The sequence below is a fragment of the Hyaena hyaena genome, unplaced genomic scaffold, assembly GCF_003009895.1.
Source record: "Hyaena hyaena isolate Hyena2069 unplaced genomic scaffold, ASM300989v1 scaffold_49, whole genome shotgun sequence".
Taxonomy (NCBI): Eukaryota; Metazoa; Chordata; class Mammalia; order Carnivora; family Hyaenidae; genus Hyaena; species Hyaena hyaena.
The window spans coordinates 1,370,642-1,390,111 of NW_024080681.1; the positions used below are offsets into that span (position 1 = coordinate 1,370,642).

At 42.3% G+C, this 19,470-nt stretch overlaps 1 protein-coding gene across 1 annotated transcript; it reads left to right on the forward strand.

Moving 5' to 3' along the window:
* Positions 1-779: 779 nt before the first annotated feature.
* On the forward strand, positions 780-8,944 carry POLR2M (RNA polymerase II subunit M). Its single transcript, XM_039230590.1, has 4 exons — positions 780-1,060; positions 2,790-3,416; positions 6,136-6,340; positions 8,554-8,944. The coding sequence occupies exons 1-4, from the start codon at positions 948-950 to the stop codon at positions 8,698-8,700; spliced, it is 1,092 nt and encodes a 363-aa protein (XP_039086521.1). The 5' UTR covers positions 780-947; the 3' UTR covers positions 8,701-8,944.
* Positions 8,945-19,470: the final 10,526 nt, after the last annotated feature.

The window sequence follows — 19,470 nt, forward strand, 5'->3', positions numbered from 1 at the left end:
TCACTTTACTAGTTTTGTGCCCTGGGAATTTGTTTTTGTGCCTGTTTTTCTACAGGCAAAATAGAGAATTGTGACAGAGAGGTTCTCAGCTGGCTTGTACAGCACCTCCCACCGTCAACTCTTGCAGGCCTTTGGAAATACGTGTGACTTACCGGCAAAGCCAGGGCGGGGGGCGGGGGGGGGGGAGGCAGAGGGGAAGGTAAAGGAGTTTCGTATTTGTTCTGAGTTGAGGATGCCACAGAACTAGTGGGCCCAATCAAAAATTTTCCAATACCTGAGGCAGTGCAACAAAAGAAGAAAAGTTCTTCTCCAAATGCCACAGGACCACTGAGGGTCCTTAAGAATCCCCCCAACTTTGAGGACTTCGCTAAGACTTGGGCTAGGACGCAGAGCACCATAGACCACAACCTGTCTGGCACATTCCCCCAACTTCACCAATGGCTAATCAACTCATCACTCAGGTTCCAAATTACATTTCACCTCTTAGAGACACCTACCCTGACGCACATACTCATCTTACTATTATATTATTTTATTAATACCTAATACCCGCCTCCCTCCACCCCTCGGTAGACTTCATACCGGCAGGGGTCGTAGATCTTTGTGGGGGTCACAACTGGCATTAGCCAACACTTTATGAATAAACTTGAAGAGCTGATGAATCGAGAAAACGCAAAACTCGCCAACGCGCGCCCTGTGTAGGGGTGACGCCAGCCCCGTAACTTCCGCCCCTCCCCGCTCCTCCGAGCGCCCCCTTCTCCTTGCCTGTGTTTGTTTCCGGGGTTTCAATAAAGCTCGATTCGGCTCGAAGAAGACCTGCTCTTCCGGGAAAATGGCGACTCCCGCTCGTGCCCCGGAGTCCCCGCCGGCCGCGGATCCGGCGCTAGCCGCGGGGGCTGCTGAGGAATCCGAGTGCCCGCCGCCTCGCCAGCCTCAGCCCCCGCAGAATGTCCTCGCTGGCCCGCGGCTTCGAGCCCCAAGCTCCCGAGGACTTGGGGCGGCGGAGTTTGGCGGAGCTGCGGGAAATGTTGAAGCGCCAGGAGAGACTTTTGCGCAACGAGTAAGCTGGGGTCCCGCCGAGTCACTGCCAGGCTCCTTCGGTTTGGTCTCCTTGGGATGCGTTCCCTTGCCTTCCCCCCATCGGGTTCCCTGCCCTGGAAGGTGACCTTGGCTCAGTCGGACCCTTTCCGGTCCCGCGGGCGAGCGAACGGCCTCCAGCCGTAAAGCCCTGGGCGTCCGCGTCTGGCACGTTACGCCTGTGGAGATTACTTTTATGCCGAAAGGCTGCTTAGCGTTTTCAGGTGTTTCTTAGCTCCACGTTGATTTTAATTACTTGACTGCTTCCCTGAAGGGCGGGGGGGAGGGGGGGGCCCGGCGGTCTGTATCCTAAATCCTTTGATACTCCCGCCTCCCCTGCCGCCCAAATCGTGCCCAAAACATCTGTCAGTTTCATCTCTCGATCCTGTTTTTTACAGGAACCATAGGAAAGGCTAAAAGTGATAGGATATAGAGTGCTATATTAGGCAGAAAAAGTTTGTCTCATTCATCTGGCCGACTTGACGGTAGCAGGGAAACGATATAATGAAAGTGATTTTTTAGGGAAGCTTAATTTAGCAGCTTGGCGCAGGATGGTTTGAAGGAGTAAGAGAAGGCAGCTGGTTATTTCCAGGGAAGTTCCCAGCAAGGGGGCTGTATTTGAAAGTAGTTATGGGAGTGGGAAAACTACATCAGGCATGGAATAATTTGGATATGAAGTTGACAGAGAGTGCTGAAGTTACCAGCGTGTATAGAGAACCACTGATAAGAACACAAAAACGGGACGGGAATAGCTCTGTGGTTGATTTTATTTAGAAGGTACTGAGGGGAGAGTTAGTGTTATCTACTGAAAAGCTGGAGAAGTCATGAGGATCGGGAGAGAGAAGGCTGAGAACACATAGGAATCTCAACTGGAGAGGCATATTATTAATGTTGAAGTTGTGGGAAGGAATGTAATGTGAGACAAAGAAGAGAGAGCCCGAGGTATAATCTTCCCTCCATTATATGGATAAAGAAAAGAGAATCTGAAACGGAACTTCTGTCACTTAGCAAAAGGGACAGATGACCATTTGGGAGCTTTCTAGTAGAGACCAGTGCTTTGACTTTTTGAGAATAGGTTTTTAATCTATAGCAGCTAATTAAATTCTTTGGTCCCAAGGACCCCTTTATAACTGTTAAGACTCACTGAGCCTCCCAAGGAGCTCTTGTTTTATGTATCTTATATATACTGATGTTTATTGGTGTATTAGGAATTACAGGTGAGAGATTTTTAAAACACCAGAATACACAGTGAGTAGCCATCAGGGAAATGGTATCACATATCATGTGGACTCTGGAAAAGTCAACTGTCTCCATGTGAGAAAACGAGCATGGATATGGCAAATAATGATTTAGTATTGTGAATATCATTTTGACTTTGCAAACCCATCCACCTTCTCTCCCCAGGAAGGTCTTGGAGATCACACATTAAAAACTGCTGTTTTGGGCGTGTCTTATGGAGTAGTATTATATGCTTAAAATACTTTTGCTGAAATTTAGACAGATGAGGCATATTCCTTATTCTTCCTCCATCCTCTTATTTTTTAGCGTATTTAGATGATGACTCTTATTTCATTCCTCTTTTGAGGCAGTTGGAAATCAGATTTTTTACTTCAAGATAGATTTTTCACCCTTTGAAGTTAATGCTTTGTCTTTATGTCTCAAGTTTGGAAACATGGCTGTAACATATACATATCTGTTTTCCCATTTAACAGAAAATTCATTTGCAAATTGCCCGACAAAGGTAAAAAGATCTTAGACTCCGTTGCCAAACTGAAAGCTGCCATTGCAGAACATGAAGAAGTTAGAGGAAGAACTGAACTGTTTCATCCTGTTAGTTTAGACCGTAAGCTAAGGCAAAGAGCAATTGCAGTTGTTGATGTAGACACAGATAAGGCCCAGAATTCTGACCAGATCCTTGATACTCCAGTTTGTGGCTGTTCCTCTGTAAGTAACGTCAAGTCGTCTGAAACAACCTCACAACATCCTACTCCCAAAGGCGATGAAGGGGCTCCGGAGGTTGGGGACACTTTGAGCAAGTGCCTGGCTCCCAGCAGCAGAGCCAGTGCGCCTTCTTCTTCTGAAGCTGGTGAGCGTCTCCCTCAGCATCGTGTTTCAGGTCAAGCAGAAGATCATTCACGTAGCTCCAACAGCCTGTTTATTGATAGGTTACAAAGGCTCACACTGGCGGACCCAGGTGAACAGCGTTCAGAAGAGAACAGAAGTGCCGAGAACTTGGCAGGGCTTTGTCATGGGGCCCAGAAGAAGCCTCATTACATGGAAGTGCTAGAAGTCCGAGCCAAGAACCCAGTGTCCCCACCACATAAATTTAAAACTAATGTGTAAGTACCATCAGAACCAGGCCTGTCACAGGAACATACTATTTGTTAAACTAAAAAATTTGGGAGAATGCTCTTAGTTTGCTGGACTTTGTGTGGGACCTGCTTGTAGTTAGGTAAGAGCATATTGTGGAAACAGCTTGGCTAGGGTAGAGGATTCAGGTTGGAAAATCCTTTAGGTTTTTAGCCAGAATTGAAAAGGTTTCAAATAGCAGGTGGAGTATTAAATTTCAGGGTGGTTAGCCAATATTTCATACTAAACCCAGAGTTAGAGAATTTATTTTGACTCTGTTTTCCATAACAGTTTTTTGGTATGCAGCCTCCCCCTTTGATTAAACTGTGAGTGTAGGGAAAAGTAGCTTTAGAAGCTTCTGGACATCTCAGTGAAAAATATTCGTGTGCTCACGGTATGTAAGCAGCTGGTGCTAAAGTGACCCAGAAGTAAAGATCCTGCTCCTCAAAGAGTTTGGGATCTAGATGAAAACCCAAGGCATTTTGAAGAACACTGAACTATATAATAACTTCAGGGGGAAGGGAGCTGAGAGGGGTTAAAGAAACTGAAAAACAGATTCATGCGGGACTGGCAAACTAATCTTGCTTCTAAGTTCCTTGTCACAGTTTTGTTTCTGAGATCTCCAGAAAAAGTAAAGCTCTTTGAAGAGAAAAGAATGTTATGTACGTGTACTCAGATATGACATTCAGATCAGGGAGTGGCTGCTGGTAGTATACTTGCCTGTATTTACCAGGATGTAACATCAGGTACAAAGTGAAATCACTACTGCTTTTCTTGAAAAGACTGAAAGCCTCTAGTTACAAGTATTTAAAACTTTTATTAAAGAATAACTATAGGGGCACCTGGGTGGCTCAGTTGGTTAAGCGTCTGACTTCAGCTCAGGTCATGATCTCACGTTTCATGGGTTCGAGCCCCCACGTCAGGCTCTGCTGACAGCTAGCTCAGAGCCTGGAGCCCGTTTCAGACTCTGTATCTCCCTTTCTTTCTGACCCTCCCCTGCTCACGCTGTCGCTGTCTCTCTCTCTCTCAGAAAGAAATAAAAAAACATTAAAAAAAAGACTAAATTTAAAGTTTAACCTTATTGCCTTTTTTTTTTTTTTTAACTTGAAAACAGTTTTTTTCTTCTATATAGAAAACCAGGATTATATTACATTAAAATTTGGTTAAGAATAAAAAGTAATCTTTGTACCCTTTGTAAGTAATCTCTCCTCTTGTGTGCAGTGAGGCAGGTTTCCTCTCTTCTAGGAAGACACAAAACCAGAAGCATCATCTAGTTGGTCAGAGAATACACTGATCCTGGTTCTGGGTTATGGTCATTTAGCTGGATTTGGGAGTGGGGAGATCCACGGGGGCCTTCTGTACAGTTAAAGCAGATCAGGAAAGGCTGGGCCTGGACCGGTGTGGATTGAGGGATTCCACGTATGAACAGCCTTTGGCTCCTTTTCTGCTCTTCCTCTGGCCTGCTACATGCTCTTCTGGCTCTGTGATGCCACCTGGCTGCTGGCGGCTGCCCCTCCTCTCCCTCTCCCTTAGCTCTTCCCGGAACTTGAGATCCACATGGCCCTTTACCTATGAAACCCGACCACGTGGCTGTTCCATGGCACTTCAGCTTTATCATGTGCAGGATAGAACACTTACTTCTTCCCGCACTGACTTTCTCCCATATTCCCTAAGTTCATGGTGCCATCGTTTTGGTTTTTTTCCCCCCAAGGGGTGTTCCTTTTTCTTCATCTCCGTATCTATTAGCCAGAAAGGCCTCCCTAACCTATTTTTTTGACCTTCATCTCTAATCATTCTTATTTGCATCCTTTCCTATCAAAAGGGAAGCCTCTCATCCCTTTCTTGGGCCATAACTGGCCTGTTCTGGATTCTACTCTTATATCTTCAGTCCATCCTCTCCACTGCTGCCAGAATGAAATTAATAAAATGCAGTGTGAACCCGGTGTGTGGAACAGAACTCTTTGCTGAAGACTGGGCCCAGGCTACTTCCCAGCCTTATCTTACTGCTGTTTCTATATGCTTAGCCCCTGAACTTCCCTTGTGGCCCATCGTATTGGCTCTTATTCCCTGCTGGGATGTCTTTCTCCCTTCATTTACATAGTGAGCGTTAATTATTTCATGACTCCTCAAAATTCACTGTTTTAAAGCTTTTCTGAAAACTTTCCTTTCTCCCATTAGATGGTTCAGGGGTTCCTGGGTGTCTCAGTTCGTTAAGTGTCTGACTCTTGGTTTTGGCTCAGGTCATGATCTCACAGCTTTGTGTGTTTGAGCCCCACCATTGGGCTCTGTGCTGGCAGGTGGAGCCTGCTTGGGATTTACTCTCTCCCTCTCTCTCTTCCCCTCCCCGGCTCATGCTGTCTCTATCTGTCTCAAAATAAATATACTTAAAAAAAAGAAACGTGTGTAAGGTTTGAAGAGAGAAGGAAAATACAAAGAGCCTATCAGTCTACCTATTATTTGCTAAAACGGTGGATTGTCCTATTATTCTCCAAAGAGGGGCCCATTTAAATACGCCTGTTTTTGAAGTAAATATGTTTAAAAATAGGAAGGATTTGTATCTACAAATAGAAATGTTAGTAAACTCACTATTAACCTTTGTAGAAGAATGAATTGCTAGATTAAAGGCCGCTTCTTTGTGTGAATGTTGTAAACATGTGGCTATAAAAAGGAAACAGTCTGATGATAGAACATAAATTTTCCCTCCTTCAGATTACCTTCACAACGAAATGATTTATCTAGTCATTGGCAGAGAACAGGGTCTCCCATTTCCTCGGAAGAAAGGCGGCTCAGGGATAAGAAGCATCTTGATGACATCACAGCAGCCCGGCTCCTGCCGCTTCACCATCTGCCCACACAGCTGCTCTCCATAGAAGAATCTGTGGCACTTCAGAAACAGCAGAAGCAGAGTTACGAGGTATCAAGAGTTTTAAATGTTTCTTGTGTGTCTGTTGGATGCTGCTAAGTCTGAGTGGACTCCAGCAAGTTCAGAGAGGACAGGACCTGAAAGAGGGAGCAGGTGCTTGAGAGATGGCTGGCTAATGAATGCCATTGGCTTTTAGATGTACGCCTCCAGTTTTTAGAGTATTTCCGAGTCTCGAAGTCTGTAGGGCACAGCTGGAGATGACCACAGCTACCTGCAGCGGTAGAATGGATTTTGCCAGGAAATGTGGGGAGAGTCAGGCAGAATTCCCTGTCTCCTAAAGCCCATGCTGTTAGGCTAGTGGAAGTCTTGCTCTGTCCTCTACATTATAAACCCCATGTAAGAGGTTCTCAGTGGTAGAATCTAAGCGAGAATCAGGGAAATATTTTCAGATTTCCATCTCCTGGCAAACAGGGAAGAGAATAACGTTGGGGGACTACTGTGGTGTGACCAACAGACCAACAGACATTAAGCTTAAAAGCATGATCTGCAGGGATGCCTGGGTGGCTCAGTCAGTTAAGTGTCCAACTTTAGCTCAGGTCATGACCTCACCGTTCATGGCGTTGAACCCCCCACGGGGTTCTGTGCTGACAGCTCAGAGCCTGGAGCCTGCTTCGGATTCTGTATCTCCTCCTGTCTCTGCCCCTCCCTCACTTGCACTCTGTCCCTCTCTCAAAAATAAACATTTAAGAGAGAGAAAGCATGATCTGCAGGCCCTTGTGAAGACAGAAGAATCACCTACTTTAGTGACTTAATTTTGTATAGCACTTTCCTCAAAGAACTGGGAGTTCTGCAGAGAACTTTAAACACGTATATGAATAGTTTATGTACAGAATGATGCAATGGTAGAAAATAAGTGTGAGGACTGTAGGGAGAAAACAAAGAGTCCAGTATACTTAGATAGTAGTGATTTGAACCTCCAGGAAAACAGCAGCTTAACTTCCAAGTATTGTTAGCTGGATTCTAATCAGGTGCCATACGCTAGTTAATACAAAACCAGGCTGTTACTCAGTCTTGGCTTTTCAAAAAAGTTCAGTTGGCATGGGTTTTGGCATTTTCAAGGCACTCCATTTTAAAAGCTATTTTTCTTCTTCCTCAGGTATTAAAATATTATTGCCAAGCTATGACAGCAGCAGTGGGGAATTGTTTTTTAAATTGTTTATATGATGTTCAGTGCCTGTCCTAAAATATTTTTAGATTGCATTCAAGTCCTCTGTTTGAAATTGGGTTCCTTGGCAGAGTAGTAGTAGCTTCTCACTTAAGCCCTACCCACCCAGAATCTTTGTGGCCTCAGAGAAGGACCTGAAGAAGTTCCAAGGCGTAGGGGCAGCAACGTGAGAAAAGTGGAGAGCCAGATGAAAAATGGGCATTGCCACCTGCCATCAGTCAGTCTGAGCACACTGCCTGTGTCCACACCGTACTTGGACTTCCTATTGCTTAACTGTTTTAATGCGAACCGAAGTTGGAGAGGGATAGTTGTTTTTTTAGTATTGGTTTCTTCATTTTCATTGTGACATTGAAATGTTAACTCTCAAGCCTAAAAGCCGTGACTTCATTTGGAAAAGAAGATTCTTTTTTGGAGGATCAGCACAGCATTAGTGATTTTTGACATATGATAGATCAGACTTCTGTGAGTTTGTGTGTATACATGCATGTGTCCACATACTTAAAAATCTATCCATGTTTGTAAATCTTTTTTGTTTTAACATTTATTTATTTTTGAGAGAGAGGAAACGAGTGAGCGGGGGAGGGCCAGAGAGAGGGAGACAGGATCCGAAGCATGCTCTGTGCTGTGAGCTCAGAGCCTGATGTAGGGCTTGAACTCACAAACCGTGAGGTCATGACCTGAGCCGAAATCAAGAGTTGGCTGTTTAACCAACTCAGCCATCTGGGTGCCCCCATGTTTGTAACTCTTGTAGCGCGAAGCGGGTTATTCAGTTTCCCATGTCGAGGTGGGGTATTTCCGTGCACTCTTGTCTGTTACTGGAAATCTGACCACAACTGTAGCAGGCCAGTAGCTCTCGCCATCAGTGCCCCCTTGTATCTGTGGTGGGCATAGCCTCAGACTTGTCACACTGCTAGAGAGGGCACCGAGTGGGGTGGTATGCCCCTTCATTTCCTTTTCTCTTCAGGTGACTTCATACTAAAAAAATGGCAGGGAAAAAGATGTGAATGTGTAACTTTTTGCTTCAATTTTTGTTTTAAAGGAGATGCAAGCCAAGCTTGCGGCACAAAAATTAGCTGAAAGACTGAATATCAAGATGCAGAGCTATAATCCTGAAGGGGAGATGTTGAGGAAGTACCGAGAAGTAAGGGATGAAGATGATGATCCATCCTCTGGTGAGGAGTTCTGAAGACGGCCGTTGGGATAATGCCTGAGCCTCTGCCTGCCGAGATGCCATGATCACATCAGACTTCCTAACGAGTGTCAAGATCAGTGCCAGACAGTGTTGAGGGAAGGAATTTTATAAAGTTATACAAAGGTAGTTATAAAAATAGCCCAGTTTGTCTTTCAGGAGAGGACTTTCATGTGCTTAAGAAGTTTAATATTTGAATATTGTGTTTAACCATATTGTATTAAAGTTCTGCAGAATGTTGTGTGTTGGTCTGATATTTTAGTACGTAGTAAGCACGGTTTTATTTTCCTCTAAGCCAAATGAAAGCAGGTATCTGCTCTTTTCCTTATTCTTACCTCTATGGAATAGCATTTATTACCCGTCTTTCAGTGAAATATTTGGTTGCTCCAGGCATCACCTAAAATGAGTTAGGAAGATAAAGTTCCCTCCTTTTTTGAGTAACAAAGGGAGCAGCCTAGAGAATTTTATGCATGTTTGCATGGGGTTATTGACATACTGGATGTGAAATACCTAGGAAGACATTCAGAAAATTCTTAAATGTTTGTTTCCTTCTTCTGTCTTCCCTTTAGGAAGAATGTTCTCTTTCTTCTGATTAGGAATAAGGAGTACTTTTAGTTGATGCTGGAGGGTGGAGGATCTTTCTAGATGGTCAGATTTGCCTGGAGTAACACGAGTCACAGGAAAAGTCTAGGGTGACTGCAGGGGAAGGGAATAGCTGTCGTTAGGCTTGCCCTAAGAGCGACCAGTTCAGTTTGCTAAGAACACCAATTTTTTTGTTAAAGCTACAATTGAATTGTCAACACACTGCGCACTGAGCCCCTCCCCCCCTCCCTGCCCCAAAAAGAGGCATATGTAGGCTACAGAAATCTCAATCTCCTATGTATACATGTTTGTGTAATTTTAAAGGATTACATGGTTATCAGAGATTTCTTGTCTTAATATGTTGGAGCCTTTAAATAGCGTTGAAAGGAATAAAATAAGAGGAAATTCACAATGTTAATGGTGATGTTTTACTGGTGCTCAATTAAATTTAACTTGCTTTAAAAGAGACTTTCATATATGACATTTTCGTGAAAACTCATTGAGGTGTGATAGGAAGGGCTCAGCTCTCTATCAGGAACTTCCAGTGCTGCTACTGCCTTCCATCCCTCTTCCACCCCTTCCCCCATAACAAATGCGGAAACATACCGAGCAAACAAATTCATTATTTCTACTTTTAAAAACTAATAGTAAATGGATTTTGCAACATAAAATTATTCTTTAGAGAATAAAATAATACATTTCTGGAAAACCAGGTAATATGGAAGGGCTCACATGCATGTACGCACAGTCCCCTGTATTCATATCACCTAGAGAGAGCCTCTGTTAAGGTTTGGGTATATTTTATTTTTACATACCTTTCTATACATAGCTATATGTTTATATTTTCAATAATGCAATCATACTGTATGTTGTTTCATAGTCTGTTCTATGTATTGTAAACAGTTTCTCATAGTAGATGTTTTGCATTTTAGATAGCTACAGAATACTCAATTTTATGGGTGTACCATAGCTGTTAATATCAACTGCTTAAGAACTTGATTGTCACTTATAATGTAACCTCTAGGACAACAATGTGATCAGCATCTTAAAAGATAATCACATTCGTACACAAGTGATTTATTTCTGGAAGATACCTTTCTAGAAGTGAAATTGCTAGCTGGAAGTGTAGGTACGTTTTGAGAGTCTTGATGTACATCACTCACCATAAAGATTGTGTCCCTTTATATTCCTGCTAGCAATCAAACTCCCAGAACTGAAAATTGCTGTTTCAAGTGTTTGCAAATTGAATAATTACAGGAAAGGATTATTTTTAAAATTTGTATTTCTTTGATTACTTAATGGAGGGTGAGTGTTTTTGTCATGTTTGTTGACCATTTATATTCATTGTTTTGAGCATTGCTTATTCATAACTAATTTCTTTGAGAATGCTGTTTTTATTGGTTTATAAATTCTTGATGAATTAAGATGTCCATCCTTTGTCATATGTTATTGTTTTAGTGTGTCGATTTCTTTTTAATACAGTTTGTGGTGTTTCTATGTACAAGTTTTCTTTACGAGTCTACCTCTGCAGTTACCCTTGGGAACATCTTCTCTATGCCAAGGATAGAATGTATTTGTCCTTATTTTCTTCTAGTACTTTATGAAAAGTTCACTTTTATATTTATATTTAATTCAAAAGGAAGTTTTTAATCCATCTCAAGTTTATTCGGGGATATATGAAGATTGGATTTTAATTTTTGCAAATAGTTGACCAGTTGGTTCAGCATTAATAACCATCACTTCCCCAATGGTTTGCAATGTTGTCATTATAGAATATTAAATTCCCATGTGTCTTTTGTGCTATGGGCCTAATGCTGGGCCTTCTAGTTTTTCCTGCACTGTATAATTATGGGTTTAATCAGCATTAATATTTGGTATACAATTTCTCCATTTTCTTTTAAATTCTGCGAACTATAACCGTCAGAAAAGTACCTAAAACAGGTGTGTAGTTTAATGGGTAAAGCAAACATGTCTTCACAAACCAGATGGAGGAAAGCCACTGCCAATACTCTGGAATCTCCCCATGTATCCCCTATTAACACCCTATTTGTCCCCTTAGAGCTAACTATTATCCTGAATTTATAGTAATACTTACCTCTTTAAAAAAATGGTTTTCACCAGTTGACGTATGCAATAATATGGTTAGTTTGCTTTGCCTACTTTGTCCAGATATAAATGGAATCCTACTGTTCATGTGTTTGGTGTTTTTGACTCAACATTGCTTATAAAATTCATGCCGTGTGTAGGTATGGTTTATCCATGTCATTGCTGTTTGTCCCATTTCATCAATGCCATTTTGATCGAGCGTGGCAGGCACTTCTGTAATAGTTTCCGGTTTGGGCGATGATAAGCAATGCTGCCATGAGCATCTTTGTGCACATAAACATGTTGCTGTTGGGTATTTATCTAGTTCAGTTGCTGGAATATAAGGCATGTATATTTTTCACATTTAGTATTCCCACCATCCCCTGTCCAGCGTCTGTGAGAGCGCCAACACTTCATCTGCCAGGTGGGGATTTTAGCCAACGTGATGTTTTTATGGTAGGCCTTCATTTTGGTTTTATTTTGCATCTCCCTCATCAGGGATGGCATCTAGCATCTTCGTGTTTCCTGGTCATTGGATTTCTTCTTTTGGGAAAATGCTCATTCACTTTGTTCATCTTTCTATCCTGTTCATGCCAGTTGTCTTCTTCCTCGTTGATCTGGGGGATGTATTCGTGATTCTAATCATTATCCAGTTACATTTGTTGTAAATATCCTCTCCATCTCTGGATTACTTTTCATTCTCTTCATGGTGTTTGTGATGAACAGAAAGCCTTAATTTTAATGGCAAACTTCTCAATCCTTTTATGTTCAGTGTCTAAGGAATCTTTCCCTATCCTGAAGTCATGAACATATCCTTTTAAAATTGTTTGAGTTAAAAAATGCTTTATAATTTTCCCTTTCCATTGTGTCATGGATTCTACCCGGAAATTATTTGTGGCTCTGTGAGGAAGGATCCTTTTGGGTAGCTGCTTGTCCTGGCACTCCACACTGTACATCTGCTATAATTCAAGCCTCTGCTCATCTGCGTGTTACTGACTCCCCTCTCTGGTTCTGTTCATCTATTTGTGTTACTATTACTCCATGGTGTTTATGGTAGCTTTATGATGAGGCTGGAGTAAAGCCTGCCATCCTAATTTTTTTTTTTTTAATGTTGATTTATTTTGAGAGAGGGAAAGCACAAGCAGGGGAGAGGCAAAGATAGAGAAGGAGAGAAAGAATCTCAAGGAGGCTCCATACTTAGCAAAGAGCCTGACGAAGGGCTCCATCTCACAAATAGCAAGGTCATGACCTGAGCCAACATCAAGAGCTGGACACTTAACCAACTGAGCTACCCAGGCACCCCATGCCATCCTATTCTTTAAGAGTGGTTTGGATATTTTTGGCCCTTTGCATTTTCACATAAATTTTAGATTCGGCTTGCTATGTTCCGCAGGGAACAAAACAAACCCAAAACCCTTGGTAGTGCAAATTTCCATTTGTTTAAAAAAAATGTTAGGTTTTCCATCATTAGTTAATTAACTTTTATTCCTAACAAACTTAGATTTGAAACCTTGCCATTTATAAAGTATAGTTACTATTTCAATGAGGATGACTATTTTTGCGCTATACAAGTTAAACAGAAAATTTAGAACACTGTTTTATAGTGAATCCCTAAAGCATTGTGTAGTTTTGATTGAGAGGAGTTAGCAAGTAAGGGGTTTTATTTTTGTAATGTGACATGACTGGATTTTTATTTTTCAAAAATACTATTTTTCCCACTTACCGAAGAAACTGAGCCACAAGGACCTGAAATAACTTGTTCAAGGTCAATGAGTTGGAGACAAGGTTTGAACCCAAGCAGTATATGCTCTTAGCTCATAATCAACGTTGTCTCGCCAAGTCCAATCAAAAAGGTACATAGTGGCCATGTTGTCATCTGAATTGCAGGTGAACAGAAGTTAACTTTTGAAAATAAATTTTAAGGAACACTTTTTTTCATGTTAAAATTAGGTCCAAAATAGGAAAATAGAGTGAATCTGCAGTCTAAACCCTTCACCTTAATTTTCAGGTGATTTTCTTAAGAGAAGGAAGTGCTGATAACCTAAATGGTGAAAGATGTTTGAGGAATAATCTCATTATATAATAGTCACCGGTGAGATAATAATTTCATAGGCCCTGTGTCTAATCCACATCACCTTCTCTGGGGTCCCTTCAAGGTGGAAGTTGGTAGCTCCTGGGTTTATCTCTATTTCCTGTATCTGGGATGTTGAGGTGATTCACTCACGGTCACTCAGAGACAACCAAGCAAAGAACCCCGCACCCAAGACTTCTGGGCACGGAACTGCATGCCTTGAGCACAGAGCCACAAACCGAAGTTGCATGTGGGCTTTAATGCCAGGCAAGAGCTTGGGTTACTTGGGTGTCTATCAGGGCTCTGTGACTTACGCCACAAAAGCACTTTTGTTCTGATTATTTTTGTATTTGGAATGTCTCATTTTTACTCATCTTAGAACCATATGACCCTTGGTCACCGTTGGGATCTTCACCCCCCCCTCCCCCCGCCTCAACATTTGGCTGCATAAAACTTTCTAGGAGAAGAGATGGGAGGCAACGTGACCTCAGGTGTCACAGGCTTTATTCAGATGAGCAGGTAAAATCTGGTAGTTCACCCTTTGTGGGCTTCATGACAGTGTATAATGCTAAAAGAAAGTAAAGTTGTCAGGAATAAAAGGCTCTGTCTTTGTAAAGGAAAAGTTGAGAGTGGCTCTACTAAATAAATAAAAGGATTATATATCCAGCTTTAATGGGGAGCATATAGAGTCATCTACAAAATACGGCAAATTGCATTATTGACTAGCTCCTTGACAGGGAGGAGAAACTGAAAGCTATTACTTTAATTTCTGGCTAAAGTGAGGAAGCTTTGATTCTGGGCCGATGAAACAAACCTAGTGTTGGGTAATAACTGAACTGGAGCCAGACTACAAATCAGAAGCAATTCTGAAAGCGCAGCATAAAAGCCTGAACAATTAAATATGATCTATTACTTCCCAGATGATTTTAGAAAACTTGGAATAAAAAAAAAGGCGAAAAAGAGGGTAAGCCACTGGAATAGCATTAGATTATTAGATTTAGGATTTAAATGCCACTATTTCCTTTGAATCCAGTGGGAAGTTATGTGCTCTCATGACGATTAAGTAAGATGAGGTCAGCGACCCCTTATCTAATGTATGGGGTATGTTTTGAGAGAACAAAATTTCAAAGTGTGGTCTTTATAGAACACTTTGGGGCCTAAAAGAGATTCTCTATGAAAACCTTATTGTAACGATGGTAACAATTATGGTTGAAGTAGTTTGGGAGGTACCTTTTGGCATACGAAGTAAAATGTTTTAAAATCACCACCATATGAAACTTTTAATTTAGTGTTAAAATTAACTGAGAACAATAGAGACTCCCCCAAAAAAGCTATTTTGACAAGGGGAAATTAGGACATGGAGCTAAGGAAAGACCCCGCTTCATATGGAAAATTTTCTCATTATTAAGGCAAAAGAATGAGGGTTGTAAATCACGTCCTTACTCAGGGTGCAGAGAAATGCTCCTTACAAGACGGAGACCCAGATTGAGGCTTATAAATTCTGTCTGAAAATATGGCTAGTATATACATCACTTCGCTTAGCCAGTCCCACATATATTTGTATTGAATTGAGTAGCTCTTCTCGTGATTATGTTGTAAAAATGAAAGAATATCTTCTATTGATTCGATTCTTAATAAGGATTTTTTCGCCTTCAGCTACATGTAATAGGGTCAAAATGAAGCACATTAGGAAACTGTCACTGGCAATAAAAGACAAATCTTATCTCAGATTAGCATCTTTCGTTCTTAGGGAAGGAAGAAGCCTTAAATACAATTTAGGGAAACTAAGGCACAGAGAGGCATGGAGACTTGCCTGTGGTGTGCAGCTGCTTCTAACAGAGCCAACTCTTTCTGCCCTAGCCCAGTGCTCTTTGCTTAATGTGGAATCTACTTGTAATTAATTTCTTAACACGCTTTTGCAAAGTGACAGAAAAAGCACAGTGCCAGAGATCTATTTTCTAACTTTGAAACTATAGGAACGCCAGGTACACTTACCTGGCATGTTTAGGTACACTTACATATTACAGCTGGGTTCACTTACTACCATTTTCTTGAAATAAAAATGAATAATGCAGAGGCTCCTGGGTCTGACTCTTGATCTCAGCTCAGGTCTTGATCTCAGGATTGTGAGTTCAAGCTCCTTGGTGGGCTTCACACTGGGTGTGGATCCTACTTTAAAAAAAAAACGATAATGTATGTCTTAAAAAGTAACATAAAAGATGATGTACTGCTGGTTATGTCTATTTTAATTCTGTAACATTTATTTTTGAGAGACCAGAGACAAAGCAGGAGTAGGGGAGGGGCAGAGAGAGAGACACACACACAGAATCCGAAGCAGGCTCCAGGCTCTGAGCGTCAGCACAGAGTCCGATGCAGGGATCAAACCCATGAGCAGTGGGGTCATGACTGAGCCGAAGTGGGACGCTTAACTGACTAAGCCACTCAGGCGCCCCTGCTGGTTATATTTATAAGTGTGACTCTCTTTTTCCTCTTTACTGCCTGACTTGCCTTGTTTTGAATGTCCCTACTTTCCCAACCTCTTCAGTCTTTAGCAGTGTGACTTCCACCTACTTACCAAAACCTCTCACCACCCTCTGAAGGTAAGAGGGGTCTTAGGGTCCTAGTATTATTGCTGTATAATTAGCATAATTAATAAAAATTCCAGGAAGCCTAATGGCTTCTGTGAAGCAACTGGATTTGAGAGGAGTAAACCTTCTTTGAGAATTTTTTTTTGGGGTTGAGGTATAATTGACATACAGCATGATACTAGTCTCAAGTATGTAACATAATGATTCAACATTTTATATACATTGGAGAAAGATCACCACAGTAAGTCTAGTTAACATCCATCACCACACATAGTTACGTTTTTTTTCTTTGATGAGAACTTTTAAGAGCTACTCTTAGCAGCATTCAAATATGGAATACAGTGTTTTAACTATAGTCACCATGCTGCATATTATTTATTTTATGACTGGAAGATTGTACCTTTTGATTCCTTCACCCATTTCCCCCACCCCCTAAAACTGGGCTTGAATGAAGATGTTAATGAAGTATCTGTGACTATAGTTAAGGGGCAAGTTATCTTTTGCCCTGTTTTGCTCATAATCTCCCTGGGAACAAGAGGACGTGCACGAACGCTCCATCCTTCTCAGAGCTTCCCAGATCTTCTGTTCTTCCATCCTTTGGCAGCCCATGTCTGCTTCCCTCACACGCTGCTGGGTGATCTCTGCCATCAGTACTTTCAAGGAAGTGGTCAACTATGGAAAGGAGGAGTGTGTCTTCCTTGCCTGACTCTATAAAGTCTCTGGTTTTAATAGTTTTGTAACCAATGATCATTTCTTAGAATGCCTCTTGTGTTGGGTTTTAATCAGTAAAAAAAAAAAAAAAAAAAAAAAATCATGGTTAAATTTACTGTCCAAGTGTGGGACCATCATCGCTCTTCACAGTTTCCACCTCTCAGTCTTACCCAGGAACGAGGTCTGGAGGGCTGGGGGTTATGTGCAGTTCTCAGCCCACAAGCTGTAACTCCGTTTGGCCTTTGCCCTCTCTGAGAGAACACATGGAGTCTTATCAGTATGGGGGTCCCTCAGATAATACAAACAAAAGGACACCATTTGTACTTTGGAACTTCATTTATAGTATTGTATTACATAACATGCCTCACAACTGGCAGAGACTCACAGCGGGTCTTGATACATATTTTGAGTAGCACTGCTCTTGGCAATGACATCAATGTTCTTCAGTATGCAAGTTGATCTCAAAATAGAAAATTATATATTTGAAAATTGTACAGGTCAAAAGTAGGCACTGGATAATGATGGACAGCGGGACAATATGGTGTCCCTGATTCAGTGTCTTTTCCTTCCTCCAATCTGTGCCTGGCATGATTTCCTCTGGAGGGGGGAAACTTTTATTTATTGGAGTTCTGTATAAAAATACACATCCTGGAGGCAACAGAGTATCAATGAACTCGTTAATTAATCTCTTAGGCCATATTAGTTCAGTAGATGATTTTTTTTCCTGAAGGAAAGCAGGGCTTAAGGGAATGGGAGATGAAACGGGCAAATTTTGGGAAAGTGGGAGAAGGAAAACAGGAAATGGAAAGTGGAGGAGGAGAAGGACAAGAATAGGAAGTAGGCCTGATGGACCTTGAACAGCTAAGGGGCAGCAAGAAAGCATAACTTGGGAGATTTGTCTATCTAACTCTCTCAACTCCTCTCCTCCAGCTCTCTTGAATCTACTCCAGTCTCAGGTGTTTGCTTCCAACAAAAAGGTCAAGGTCACCAATAGCCTTGATGTTGCTGAATTCAGTAGTTAATTCTCAGTCCTTCTTTTCCTTGACCCCTCAGAGCATTTGGCATAGTTGATCACTCCCTCTTTCTTGAAACCCTGTTTTTTCTTGGTTTCTGGAATACCACTCTCTTGAAGGCACTCGATGATGACTTCCTGTTAGTCTTTGCAGGTTCCTTCTTATCTTCCCATCACCGACCACTGAAATGCCCACAGTTCTTTCCCTGAACCTCTCCCCCACCTGTGCTCACTCCTTTCGCGACCTCATCCAGCCTTGCAGTTTTAAATACTGTTGATACATGGTGACTCCCAGACAATATCTCCAGCTCTGAACTCCAGATTCATATTCAGCCACAACAGAAGTGCCTGGAGGAGAGTCCTGGGCTCTCAGGCCAGGAGTCAGGATACGCTGGCAGTGGTGGTGGTGGCAGAGTTCTTGCTTTGCTATTCACAAGTTGAATATTCTTGGCTAAGTAACTTAACTTCTTGGGATTTGAGTTTTCTGGTTTCTAAAAGGAAGGAGTTGGATCTGGCTCACATCTCCCAAACTGTGGATCTTAAAACAGAAATCCTATGGAAAATGGGATTTGGTGGTCAAATGAGCTATCATGCTCCATTACCTGGATTGTTTCGGGGGCCTCCTATCTGGTCTCCCCGCTTCTGCCCTGGCCCACACCCACTGTGGTGTCTCAACGGAGCAGCCAGCATGACTTTGTAAAGGTATCATCAGATCAAGTCACTTTTCTGCCTCAAGCGCTTCAGGGACTTCCAACTCAAAATAAGCTAAAGTTTTATGCTGGCCTATGAACCCCCACCTGATCCCGCTATTGGTTATCTGATGGCTTCCTTGCTGTGGCTGTCATAGGTCAAGAATGTGCTCACCTAAGGACCTGTGCACGGCTGTTCTCCCTGCCTGAATGTTCTTTTCCTCAGGCATGAGCAGGGCTTGCTTCTTCATTTCCAAAAGTGTTTATCCAAATGTCACTTTGTCAAGAACGCCAATCAATATAAGCTGACTCAGCTGCTTTGTCTTCCTCTACAGAACCTATATTTTCCTGTTGCTTATTATCTGACTTGCCCCACTAGAATATGAAGGCAAGAATTTTTATTTGTTTTGCTTATTGCTCTATCCTCTGTGGCTTAAAACAATGCAGACATAATGGGCACTCAATAACAGAATACTTTTTCATGTTTATTTTTGAGAGAGAAAGAGAGTATGCACATGCAGGGGAGGGGCAGAGAGAGAGAGGGGGACAGAGGATCCAAAGCAGGCTCTGTGTTGACAGTAGAAAGCACAATGCAGGGCTCGAACTCACAAACGGTGAGGTCATGACCTGAGCTGAACTCGGACACTCAACCGACAGAGGCACCCAGGCGCCCCATCAGTAATAGAATAATGAGTGCGTGAGAAGCTGAGTAGATGGAGAAGATGGCTCCCCGAGCCCTGCTCTGTGCCTGCCCTAGAGCCGCTGTCCTCCCTTCGGTCCTCAGGAGTGATCCCAATGTCAGAGGTCACAGAGACAGCGGCATTCAAAGAGTGGAATGAGACGTTCCTTCACTAATGGCGGGTTGTTTGTCACATCGCGGTTCCTAACTTTGGGGGCCAGGGAGTGAGCAGTTGGGTTAAAGGAAGAGAACGGGTTTCGGGAACAACATACAGTTGGTTTTGGACTTGTACCTGCGGGGGTCCTCCCAGATGCCTAGGGGACTGTTGGAAAGGCAAGCCTGACCCTAGG

Coding starts and splice junctions, on each gene's coding strand:
- POLR2M (XM_039230590.1), top strand. CDS start 948: ATGTCCTCGCTGGCCCGCGGCTTCGAGCCCCAAGCTCCCGAGGACTTG. Junction 1,061..2,789: donor GAGAGACTTTTGCGCAACGA/GTAAGCTGGGGT, acceptor CCCATTTAACAG/AAAATTCATTTGCAAATTGC. Junction 6,341..8,553: donor AGCAGAAGCAGAGTTACGAG/GTATCAAGAGTT, acceptor TTTGTTTTAAAG/GAGATGCAAGCCAAGCTTGC.